The 13,487-nt window shown below is 42.5% G+C and overlaps 1 protein-coding gene across 1 annotated transcript in view; it reads left to right on the top strand.

The window, feature by feature from the left end:
- The window catches only part of ME1 (malic enzyme 1), a 322,523-nt gene extending 309,572 nt beyond the window's left edge, over window positions 1-12,951 (top strand). Inside the window, exons 12-14 of the mRNA XM_056565973.1 lie at window positions 2,560-2,733; window positions 9,547-9,645; window positions 10,748-12,951. Coding sequence (XP_056421948.1) covers window positions 2,560-2,733; window positions 9,547-9,645; window positions 10,748-10,915 — 441 coding nt within the window. The 3' untranslated portion in view covers window positions 10,916-12,951. The remainder of the gene's footprint in view (window positions 1-2,559; window positions 2,734-9,546; window positions 9,646-10,747) is intronic.
- Window positions 12,952-13,487: the final 536 nt, after the last annotated feature.

Raw genomic sequence — 13,487 nt, 5'->3', positions numbered from 1 at the left:
CACTACATTACTGCCCCTCCACTGTGTTAGAGTTCCAAAAGTAGGGTGGTCTCATAAATATGCACAATAGAAGCAGATCTGTGATTGTTTTGATAAACTGGTATAGAGCTGAACAAATTTCAAGCGTGGACCCTACAGCAACCAAAATTTTGTTTAAATGGGTCCTACAGCTTTAAAAAAAAATCATACAGTGATGTAATGTCTTATCATTGGTTGGCTGAGCGGGCAGGCAGGTTCAGTTCTGAGCTTACATTTCAGATGCAGACAGGAGCAGTAAAGGTTACAGTAGACAAATGGGACCTGCGGGGGCTGATGGTAGGGAGTATAGCTTTTTTTTTTTTCTTTATTTCTTTATGGCCATAGCACTACATGAATTTTTCTTAAATGTCAGAAAACCCCTTTAATTCCCATGCAACATTACTGAAGGATGAATAAAGCATTATATGTTATCTCATAAATAGAGAAACATAGCCGCACATCCACCATTTGTATTTTGATCTACTTGCTTCTCAGCATAATTTCAAAAAACTGACCGGTTGTTAGTATACATTTTGATCAAAAAGTACAAGCCCATTCGCCAAGTCAAGGCCATCCAGTCAGAGTGGGTCCCTAATCTAAAACTGGTGTAGCGCCGAGCGGCGACCACTGCCTCCAAGACACCATGCCCACAGGGGGAATGACCCAGTTGCGGGGCAGCCCCACTGCTGCCCGAACCAAGCCCCTGGCTCTGGCCCCCCCCCCCCACAGACAAAGCATCACAGAAACAATGGCCGCCACAGAGAACCACACAAGTGTAAACACTTACCATGTGCTCCCTGCCAGAGGGCTGGGAGAATGTTAGGCGGAACCCCTTATGCAGTCTCCTGGGCTGAATGGGTGGAGTGGAGTGCTGGCTATGGAAGTAGGGAGAGAATACAAATGTACAACACACATTTTTAATTACCAGGAGACTGTATAAGGGTTTTCTCCTTACATTCTCCCAGCCCTCTGGTAGGGAGCACATGGTAAGTGTTAACACTGGTGTGGTTCTCTGTGGCGGCCATTGTTTCTGTGATGCTTTGTCTGTGGGTGTGTGTGGCCCAAAGCCAGGGGCTTGGTCAGGCAGCAGTGGAGCTGCCTGGCCACTGGGTCGTTCCCTCTGTGGGCATGGTGTCTTGGAGGCAGTGGTTGCCGCCCGGCGCTACGCCAGTGTTAGGTTAGGGACCCACTCTGACTGGGTGGCCTTGACATGGCTAGTGGGCTTGTTCTTTTTGATCAAAGTGTATACTAAGAACTTGTTAGTTTTTTAAATTATGCTGAGAAGCAAGTAGATCAAAAAACAAATGCTGGATGTGAGGCTATGTTTCTCTATTTGTTTTTGTGGGAATTAGCTGAACAAATGGTAGGCTGACAGGCAGAAGGCTGGTGCAAAACAAAAGGGTTCATTTAAAAAAACAAGCAGGAACATAACAGTTCAGCAGAAGGCTTGCTCCCTCATAAACATCCATACATGACCTTGTAGTGGTGGTTACTCCAAGTGCAGGGCAGCAAGGCTCTCTCAGGCCTGTTCTCAGGGCACTGTTGTGACTGCTCCAGTCTGTAGCTCACTGCAGAGCAAAAACATGGCAACCACACTCTTTAGTCCACACTCTCCTCACCTGAGGTCTAGGAGCAGCAGTTTTAATACATACTAAGTCCAGTAAAGCCCGGACCGGACTGTGGGAACGGCCTCCCACCCACACTACAGCCGTTCCAGGAAAAGAGCCCACTAAAACTGCATGGCAGTTATCCTAGCTATGCACATATCAGTAACCTACTGTTACTGATTACAAAAAATGCTCTTTTCCCCCACTGAGCCCCGGGACTTCGGTGGCACATACACTGCAGCTTCCCTGCTTTAATTTAGCTGCATGGCAACACTGAAACGGATTGCCGGATCGGCCTCTTTGACAACCCTGGAAGTTTAGTAGTGAATACAGAAATCTACTTGGCACATATCTACCTTCCACCACTTTGCCTGCTGGTCTCCTACAGTTTTGTACATTATATGTTATCTGTTCTGAAACATGACAGCATGAGGACGGCTCGGAAATGCGCCAACTCATAGACGGCAATGTATTTCCGTCTGAATTCCGCAGAAAGAATAGACATGTCTATTCTTGCTGTAGACTCAGGAATAGGGATTGCCACCACGTGCACAGTGCAGCCGAATCCCATTGAAACCAATGGGACTCTGCTGCAGCAGAATGTCCATGTGGAATATTTGGACACATGGAAATGCCATCGTGTGAACATAGCCTTACAATCAGTATAGATCACAGTAAATAATTGCTTCCCAATCTATTTTAATTAAAACAGCAAAACTGCATTGTCTTTGTTGCGTGGTTACTGCTGATTTCCTATCGATCCTTATTAAAGGTAAAAGACACCTGCACTGTAGTTGTTATACACACACGGTGCAGCACCTAATGGTCCTGCTGTCTCCTGGCACTTAAATCATGTGGAAACACACATTATGATGATATAGTGGTTGTGACTTTAAACTCATCTTGGCATTTCATAAATGTGTCTTAACTACAGGGCCGTGGTATTTTTGCAAGTGGAAGTCCCTTTGATCCGGTTACTCTTTCGAATGGAAAAACACTGTACCCTGGGCAGGGTAACAACTCCTATGTGTTCCCGGGTGTTGCACTGGGAGTTGTTGCTTGTGGTGTGAGACACATTAGTGATGACATCTTTCTAACTACTGCTGAGGTAAGCAACACCCGGGCTGTGACATGTGGGGTATTTGGCAGCACAGAACACGCTGAATTTTAAGTTATAAATTGAAATTTAATATTGTGAATTCAAGTAGAGAAAACATATGGTCGCACATCCACAATTTGTATTTTGATCTACTTGCTTCTCAGCAAAATTCAAAAACTAACAGGTTGTTAGTATACATTTTGATCAAAAAGTACAAGCCCACTCGCCACATCAAGGCCCCCTATTTAGAGTGGGTCCCTAACATCCCTAGCATTAAATGATGTAGCAATGGGTGACGACGACCACCGCGGCAACACCAGTGCCCACAGGGGGAACGACCCACTAGCAGAGCAGCCCCAATGCCACTCAGACCAGTCCCAGGACACGGTGCCACGGCAGCAATGGATGCCGCACATAGGGACCCACTCTAAATAGGTGGCCTTGACGAGGCGAATGGGCTTGTACTTTTTGATCAAAATGTATACTAACAACCTGTTAGTTTTTGATTTTATGCTGAGAAGCAAGTAGATCAAAATACAAATTGTGGATGTGCGACCATGTCTGTTTTCTCTTCTTGAATTGAAATTTAATATTGTTTGGGCAAGGGCATTTTTTTTTCATAAAGTTTAGGTTGCACAGTGCCCCTGCTGCAACAACTTCTTATGGTATGTTTTCCATTTCAGCACAAAGCAATTCTCATTCGAGTTGTAAATATAAATTCTCCGAGGTACACATTATAAAGTAAACCAAGCAAAATATAACCTCTGGTGTAAATTTTATATATATATATATATATATATATATATATATATATATATATATATATATACAGCTAATTCCCAGCTACAAAATAACTTCACTGGAATTAAAACAATATATTATCTAAGACCTTTGGTATCTGCCATTAAAGGGGTACTCCACTGCCCCAGCGTTCGGAACATTTTGTTTATAGTAAAAAAAAAAAATTTCACGGTTGATCAAAATTGTCAAGGTTATTCCTGATCTCCTTTTTACCACTCCCTGTTGATGGTGGTAGCAACACTTAAAGGAGTACTTTAAATTGTATTTCAGACTGCCGACAGTAAAAAAAATGAAGGGATACATACCTACCGCCGCTCCCTCGATGCCTCCAATAACCCGTTCCGGCCTCCCCCGCTTTTCTCTTCCTGGTTGCTGATGGTCGGTGAGTCTTACTGCACTCAGCCAATCACCGGCTGCAACGAAGTCCTGCCTTGGCCTGCGATAGGCTGAGCGGCAGTGTGACGTTTTCAGTTCCGGCACCAGAAAGACCAGTGCCGGGGCCGAAAACTTCACACTGTCGCTCAGCCTATCACCGGCAGAGGCGGGACTTTGCTGCAGCCGGTGATTGGCTGAGTGCAGTATGACTCACCGATCACCGGCAACCAGGAAGATCGCGGCAGAGGCCGAAACGAGTTACCGGAGGCATTAGAGGACTGGAGGCAGGTATGTATCCCTTTATTTTTTTTACTGCCAGCAGTCTAAAACTCAAGTTTTACATCCCGGAGTACTCCTTTACTGTACTCAATGGGTTGTAAATGGAAAACTGGTAAAATTCCATGCAACTATTACACAGAGAGACAACAGTTAATAAAATACAATTTCTTAGACAATATTTAAGTCCTCCCCACTGTAATGTAAAAAAGTTTTTCTTTTGAGCACAGATGTGCCTGGTTATTTAATACTTTTTCTGAATTTTTGACATGGAAAGTGATAATGAGCAATGGAATGTGCTGTCTGTCTCCAGGTTGGGTGTGGTTCTGCAGCTCAGTTCGATTGAGGTGAATGGAGCCAAGTTGTAATACCACACCCGAAGTGGAGACAGACAGGAAGCGGACTTTGAAAGAAATTAGGCCTGTTTTTTTGAATCCTGGATAACCCCTTTAAGAGACAGAGAATGTCTTGGAATGAGGCAGACACAACTGCTTCTTTCAAATGCTGATAAAAGAACTGTGCATGTGGCTTCTGCAGAGTGCACACGCAATCTGGTAGGTCCTAAGTCCATTGCATAGAAGAGAATTTGGGTAAGCCTATCCCACTTAACTAAAATTATTTGTCAGAGATAACAGAGATAATGGAGTTAAAAGGCACTCAGCTGTAAACATCTTATCCCCTATCCAAAGGATATGGGATGTTAGATTGCGGGGATCCCGCCGCTGGGGCACCCCTGTCATTTGGGGCAGGGAGCGAACTCCACTCCGTGCCGATGACTGGAGATGCCGGCTGCCACGCCCTCTCCATTCACGTCTATGGGAGGAGGCATGACGGCTATGTACCATGTTCCGGAGCACCGCCGGCGGGATCCCGGCAATCTAACATCCCATTCCCCTATCCTTTGGATAGGGGATAAGATGTTAACACCAGAGTACACCTTTAAAGAAGCAGTGCAGCCTACATTTACTATGATGTCTCAGGGGTGACGTCTCATCTCTGCACTTGCTTTATGAAAGTGCAGCAAGATCTGTGACCTAGAATTTCTGTCCCCAGACTGACACTGTGGATTATAACATGAGAGTTGCAGTTTCAGGCTGTCTCCTTTCCCCCCTTTTAGCTCTTACATTAAGGAGGGCAATGCCAGGCTGCATTGCACAGAGCACACTACAGAACTTGCACACAGAAGAGACAGGCAGGGGAATCACGGGAGTTGCATAAATCTGTTTATAAGAATTGTATGGAATCTACTGCGTATATTATTGCTCTCCTAGTCTCCTACAGGGGGCAGATATTTTATCATAAGCAGAACTTTGTGCATGGGGGACATAAAGAGGAACAAGGAGAGTTGAGCTGGAGGGGGTCTGAATTGCCAGGAGGAATTTGATGATTGATAATGTAATCTTGTAGTTCACAGGATATTAGGAACACAGGAGACACTGACATTCAGTCTACATATTAGAGCATGTAATGTACTGGTTGCTAGAATGGAGATCAATTAACTAGTTGCACTAATGAAATGTATGGATGCAGCTGAGCTAGGATGCAACAGGAATAGTGGTGAAAATTTTGGAAAGCTATGCTATACAACTTCTGGATCTCTAAAAGTCATGTTCTAGGGCCAAGACCATAACCAGATATCCTATTCAGAGTGATAAAAGCAGCATGTTTTTGTACTGTAGCATGTTCCAACACTTTACTGCCAGACAGGAATGCCATGTTGATATGCTTGGCTTACAGTATGGTGTAAAGCCTTCATGCCGTAGAATTGTGCCTTTTCCTTAGGGATAGTGAACTATTACAGTCTAAAGGTCAGTCGGTAACATTATACAGCAGAATGACTTCCTTCTTATTATGACAACATTGTGATATGTCAGAAATGACTATAAAACAAGATGGCAGTCATGTGCTTATACAATTAATTGTGGAAGTAGTGACTCTTAAAAATGAGTCAAAAGCACTGAAAAAATAAAAACTACTTAACATTATGGAAAACAGTTGGGGATGTTGTGCCCACATTTACTAGACTCTAGGGAATTTTATATAATCTAATAGGATAAGAAATCATGCAAGTTTCTAGCAAAGATGAGTGAGATGGAGCGTCAGGTATTGTACCAATACTCAGTCATCAGGGTTTTTCCAGTTTTAATGTGGAGAAGAATCTGTCTGCTCATTCAGGACTTTATGGTGTCTTTAAAGCTGATTTAACTATGTTAGTTTTCGTAGCGCTTTGTGCTTCCAGCTAATGATAGGCAGCACGTGCACGTCTTGGCTTTCTTACAGCATAGCTTTCTCCAGAATACATTTTTAATGGGATTATCTATGAAGCTAGTATGGCATTCAGATAGCTTTGCCAAAACTATTTCATTAGTTCGTAAAATCCTTGACATTTTTTTTGTTCTGCTTAGTAAAGCTCATAAAAACAGGGAACACTGCTTGTCATCACAATGAAATTGTCTACAATTAGTAGGTATTGCAGCTTGAAATACCTTATATTTATCAAGGAAATCAAAGTTGCGCTCTGTTTTATTTGACTTTGGAAAAGGAACACCTGAATGCCAGCCTGTAGGCTAACAATACATTAACTGTTACTATAATGACAGGGAGCTGAAGAGGTGGCAACAAATGATCGGGCATACAGCCTGACTGGCTGCATGATAAGATATTCACTTACAAATAAAGATTCTTATTGGGGCAAGAATAAAAGGCGTCCTCAAGTTGATACTTGAAGACAATAATGCTGAGAGTGCGGCCTTGTGTCAATTTAGGCATGCTTTATCAGGGTGTGTAGCAAACGTATAAAGTGTAGTCCGGCACTGCTGCCCAAGACTAAGACCAGTCCCAATAGAAAAGTCTATCCCTGTTCACACGTATACTGTGGTGCCGGGGGTGCAATCCAGAAGGAGTGGAAGCCAATATTCATCAAACAAGTAGAAGAACGAAAGGATGCACTCACCTGGGATTCTTGCAGATAGAAGACTTTGAGTCATCGGTGTATCACACAGGCGGGTAGGCGCAGAGGAGAGACCTCACAGGGACAGGCTGTTTCCTGCGTACAAGGCGCACTTCTTCAGATCACATGAAAGGTGAACTACCCATTCAGACAATTAATATGATATAAGCACATTTCCTAAAAAGTATAGTTTTATTAATAGCATGCTTTGATGGTAGTAATACTGTAGCTGTACAAGAACCAGTATCTGCCCTAAAGGGAGAATTTATATTGGTCTAAGTTTAGACTTTCTATTAAATATATCTTTAAGTCTTAGTAAGAAAATTGAACGTGCAATCCTTTAAGTGTTATAGAAAGAATATTGGTAGTCACTCTCGGTTAAAGGAGTACTCCGCTGCTCAGCATTTGGAACAAACTGTTCTGAACGCTGGAGCCGGCACCAGGAGCTTGTGATGTCATGCCCCACCCCCTCAATGCAAGTCTATGGGAGGGGGTGTAACAGCCATCACGCCCCCTCCCATAGACTTGCATTGAGGGGGCGGGGCCATGACGTCACAAGCTCCTGGCTCCAGCGTTCGGAACAGTTTGTTCCAAATGCTGAGCAGCGGAGTACCCCTTTAAGTATAACTTTCTTTTATTCTTAGGGAGATTCTAATGCCATTTTTGTGACTTTTTCTGTAGAGTGTTTTTTTTTCTATTGCTTTTTTAAAGTCCTATAGAAAAGCCAATGGAAAAAGTCTGAAAAAAACAACATACCCAGACAAAAACAACATACCCAGAACAAGCTGAGTTTTAAAGAAAATGGCACAGACCAAAACGCTTTGTATTCAGATATAATGATTTTTTTTATTTTTTATTTCACTATAGATTTTAAAGTCCCATCTGTCTGCGAACAATTTTGTACTTAGACACTAAACGTGGATCGGAGGTTCCACCCATAAGATTATATCGAGTTGTACAATTTGCACAACTTAACGGAAATGGGTCTTTTTAGTTGTTTTAATAAGTATATTTCTACAATGAATTGGACACTTTATTGATGTTCAAAACATCAAGTAGTGACAGCTCACCCTGATTAGGCTTCACTCCTGTGCATGGACCTGCTGGTTCCGCCTCCAGCTTCAATGCAGAGCAATATACAAGAAGAATGTCCAGAATGCAAGTTGAAGTCAAAAGCAGGGTAGTGACTCTATGACTAAGCGCGAAAGTGTGAAACGCAACAGTTTTTATCGTGTATATGCAAGTTTTCCAATAAAGAAATACCCTGCTTTTGACTTCAACCTGGATGCTGGACGTTCTTCTTGTATATTGCACTTTATTGATGTTGTATATAGAAAAATCTGTGCTAATATGTGGTGTCCCGGTACCGTATTGCATACCGGTACGGTATTATTATTAAAGATAGACTTGAGGAGAGGCGACTAGGGGCTGTCCCACCTGAGGAACCCTACCTGGACGTAGTTACTCTGACTTTGGGGACCTCTACACTAGGTACTAGTGTAGAGGTCCCCAAAGTCAGAGTAACTACGTCCAGGTAGGGTTCCTCAGGTGGGACAGCCCCTAGTCGCCTCTCCTCAAGTCTATCTTTAATAATAATAAATGTATATATTTAATAATTATATATATTCTATAGTAATGTATAGTACTTACCTAGTTCAGCGTCGCAGGACCTTCGGTCATGTGACCATGCTAGTAACCTCTATGGTATGTTGTAGGACCTTAGGAGATTCTTGGGTCACGTGTTACCCACAAATCTCTGTAATGGTGATTGACATCAGTATGTACCAATTAGCGTTAGTCCAGCCCCTGCCCATATAAGTGAGCTGCGTCCAATTACCGCTCTCTTGGGTTGCTGCTCTCGTGGATGCCGGACTAACAGGACGGTGCTACGCAACTTTCAAAGACACGCTAGGCCTCAAAAACCTGCCTGCCTCAGCGGAGCCAAAACCGTGAGTTCACATCTAAATCCCCTCTAATGCTAGCGTGACTACTGGACCATAACTAACCCCTAAATCCAGTGTAACAACGCATAGTACTAAAAGACTCTAAATGCTAAAGTCCCAACCTTTGTCAATCTCCAAGGAAAGCCGTTGTTATGCTTAGAGACTTATGTTATTGAAGCTTGCAGAAAACCTTCAGTAAAAGTTAATACGGTTTCAGAAACTCTCCGGTTGTGGACAATCTATTCTTATTATCTACATCCCTATCGCTCTTGGGAAGGGTGGCGGTAGGAAAAGCATTATTGAGGAGCCCTCCCCCTGGCGTCACGAATAGCAGGGGTTAACAAGCACCCTTTAATAACCGCACAGCTACACTCCCCATACCCTACATCCCCCAGGCTATCACAAATACATCATGCAATACTATTATATTGTACAGATTATGATTCTCATATTTTCTTTTAATTTTTTCCTATAAAGATCATAGCTCAACAGGTTTCTGATAAACATTTGGAAGAGGGACGTCTCTACCCACCTCTACAGACTATACAAGAAGTCTCTGTAAAGATAGCTGTTAAGGTAAGCTATAGTACCAGTAATGGTGTAGGATAATATGGGACATCTATCAAGCCACGCCAGCGGCACAGATCTTGTGCGACTTTAGAGGATTTGCGCCGCTTGTGTCAAGGGGATGTGAGGGAGGCTAGAAGAGGGCTCAACCTTGCATGCATATGTGAATTTAGGGCTGACTTGCAACACCTAAAGTTACAAAATATACACCAACTTTGAGAGTACAAAATACCTTTATTGTGACAAGAAATAATGAGAACAAAAAAGCTGAAATCTGTTAATACTTGGTAGAACCACCTTTTGCTGCAGTTACAGCTACAAGTCTTTTGGGGTATGGCTCTACCAGCTTTGCACATTGCATATTCTTTCCATTTCCTGATGATGGATTTTATGGTGCTCTGTGACATGTTCAAAGCTTAGGGTTTCTTTTTATAACCTGACCATGCTTTGTTCTTCTCTACAACTTTATCCCTGACCTGTTTAGTGAGTTCCTTTGTCTTCATGTTGCTGTTTGTTTAGTAATGCTCTCTAACAAACTCTGATTCCATCACAGAACAGGTGTATATGTATTATGTATATATTAAACTGCAGACAGGTGGACCCTATTTACTAAGTATGTCAATTGCAAATGTATTTGTAAAGGCAATTGGTTTCCCCAGATCATTGTTAGAGGTTTCAAAGTAAAGAAGGGTGAATGCATATGCACACACTTTTCAGATTTGTATTTGTAAATAATTGATCATTAGGAATGCAAAACTCTTATTAACCACTTAGAATGCCCAGAACCACAACAAAATATGCACTTCAAAGCGTGCAAATATGTGTTAGAATTCTAAGGCTACCCTAGGAATTCTGCTACGTATTTCTCAATGCTTTCTTCCTCATGTATAGCAGGTACACCATCATATATATACATTCCATTGCACATGCAGAAGAATGGAGCATTTTCAAATAAATCTTTAGATAAATCTAGCAATATATGGCAGTATACTTGGCACTGCTGAATGTTGATCTAGCACCACATGAGTGATTAATCTGTGGCATAAGTCATAGATCATTTGTAGTTGTGATGGATGTTATGTTGAAAGTATATAATCCTATGTATTTCCAGATTGTAGAGAATGCCTACAAGGATAATACAGCATCTGTATTCCCGGAGCCCGAGGATAAGGAGGCGTTTGTCTGTTCCCAGATGTACAGCACAGACTATGACCAATTTGTAGTGGATTCCTACTCTTGGCCTGAAGAAGCAATGAAAGTTCAGACTGTCACTGTCTAGACATAATACTGGCAAACCACAGAAATCTGATTGATTTTTCTCTATAAAATACTCGAAATGTTATGGAACACTTTTTGTACCGACATAGTAATTAAACAGTTAATTTGATAAACTACACTTCAAATAAATATGCAATGCAGTGTTTGAGGCTTTTCAGAATTCCCGTTACTGTTTATTACATTACTGCAATATGAATCAACATTCAGCTTAATATTGATACAAGGCAGAAATGATCCACTACAGAAATGGAGCGGATACATAGTACTGTACCAAGCGAGTATGTTCTCTTTGCTCTCAGACTGGTTGGCCTATTACAGTTATTAGTTATAGGTCAAACAAACAGAAGTTCTAATACAAAGATTAATATACTCATACAGGAGACGGACTGATACAGTATGCTTGTATTTACCTCTGTATTATTTGTTTTTTTCAGTTATAATCTTACATTTTCCAACCTCAAATATAGTTTGAACACTGTAGTGCAATAGAGAGGCGCCAATGTCCGGCACTGCTAGGGCAATATATTCGGATGCAGGATGTAATGGGCAACTTGTGTGAGAACTGTATAAAGGTGCAGGGTTGTGCTCTGGTTTAAAGAATGCAGTAAATAATCCATTCTTGTCGATCCCTCTCCCCCATCTACGTTTTTACCTGTGAGTATTTTGCAATAAAGAAAGAAAATTAAAGAGAAGAAGGGTGAGTGCCGGTTTTTCTTCATTATCCTTGGATTGAGAAGTATAGTTTGAACACTCTTTTAAGAGGTCAGACTAACAACATACACACTTGGGAAAGGTATACTAAATCTTGTGCAAACAAACAGTGGACCAGTTGCCCATAGCAACCAAGCTTGTTGCTTCTTTCATCATTTTAAATGAAAGTGTTGGGGTCACGGCAGGTGGTGGATCCTCTGGGCCTGTGTGGATGATGACGTGAGCTGTGCCAGGGAGCGGAGTCTAAGGTGCCGCTGGTTTTCAACAGAGCGCGCCACAGAGTGGGATGGTCTTGCTGTGGCAGGCAGCACCCAGGTTGCTACCCCTGGCGTGACTCATCCACACAGGTTGCTGGGATGTGGTGTGGCACAAAAGGAAACTGACAAGACGAGGTCAAGGTAGCAGTAGGTCAGGGCAGGTGGCACAGGTGCAGGGTCAGGTAACGGAACAAGGATCAAGAACACGGATATAAGGAACACAGTATGCTTTCACTAGGGCACAAGGCAACCAAGATCCGGCCAGGAACAAAGGGAAGGTGCCAGTGTAAACACTTAATTAAATGAGTACTGGCCCTTTAAATGTTAGAGCTCCGGCGCATGTGCACCCTAGGAGGTGGGAGCACACGTGCTGGGGCTGCGGGAACAGAAAGACCAGGGAGGTGAGTGACGGGCTGTGATTCGCATGCGGGCGCATCCCACAATGCGAATCCCAACCCCGCTGGCAGCGAATCTCCCCCTTGGTGCGTACTTCTGTAAAAAAAAATTTTTACATATACCATGAACAGACAAAAATACCGTGTCAATCTAGCCTATGGTGACATAAAGGAGATGAGTGCTACTTTATAACCACTGACATGGCCTATGCTGTAGAGCTAGTTATAGTGTAGTCATTGCAAAGTTCCCACCAGTATTTCTAAAATAGAGCTGGTAGTCAGGTGCTCATCTATAACAGAACTAGCCTATAAGGGCTTGTTCACACTATGGAAAGTTAGTGCAAATTCCTTGCAGCAGACTCCCATTGAGTCTACTGCTTAGTGCAGACTACAGAGATTTTGTAGAGGAACCTCCATTGTGAAATTGGCCGGAAGACTGAACCTATTCAATGTTACAGCTAAATCCCAGCAATATGCTGTAGTGAATGGGACAGCGCTTACGATTCTGGAGGCTGTGTACGTGTAGTGAATGGGACAGCGCTTACGATTCTGGAGGCTGCATATGTGTAGTGAATGGGACAGCACTTATGATTCTGGAGGCTGTGTACGTGTAGTGAATGGGACAGCGCTTACGATTCTGGAGGCTGCGTACGTGTAGTGAATGGGACAGCGCTTACGATTCTGGAGGCTGCATACGTGTAGTGAATGGGACAGCGCTTACAATTCTGGAGGCTGCATGTGTGTAGTGAATGGGACAGCGCTTACGATTCTGGAGGCTGTGTACGTGTAGTGAATGGGACAGCGCTTACGATTCTGGAGGCTGCGTACGTGTAGTGAATCGGACATCGTTTACGATTCTGGAGGCTATGTACTTGGAATTTCTGTATAGTGAATGGGGGCATTAAACTGACAGAGAAACCTATATGATTGAGCGAATAAAAAGAGACAACTCCTTGAAAAAAGAAAGTACAGAAGTCTACACAAGATGCACCCAAGTACTACCATACGACATAAGGTGCCAAAGCTATATAAACCACAGGTTGGAAAACTGACTTTTTAATTAAAAATAGTTATGGCACTTTGGATCATACATAAATGGTAACTCTCATTAAAACTAATTTTTGCCATTGCACTCCTTATGGTAAATAAAAAATCTTTCTAATGTACTTTGTTTTAAAAAAAATGAAGTTTTTTATGTTTTATTTGTGTT

Source organism: Hyla sarda, chromosome 3 (genome assembly GCF_029499605.1).
Source record: "Hyla sarda isolate aHylSar1 chromosome 3, aHylSar1.hap1, whole genome shotgun sequence".
Classification (NCBI taxonomy): Eukaryota; Metazoa; Chordata; class Amphibia; order Anura; family Hylidae; genus Hyla; species Hyla sarda.
This window is presented reverse-complemented; position numbering and strand designations above follow the sequence as displayed.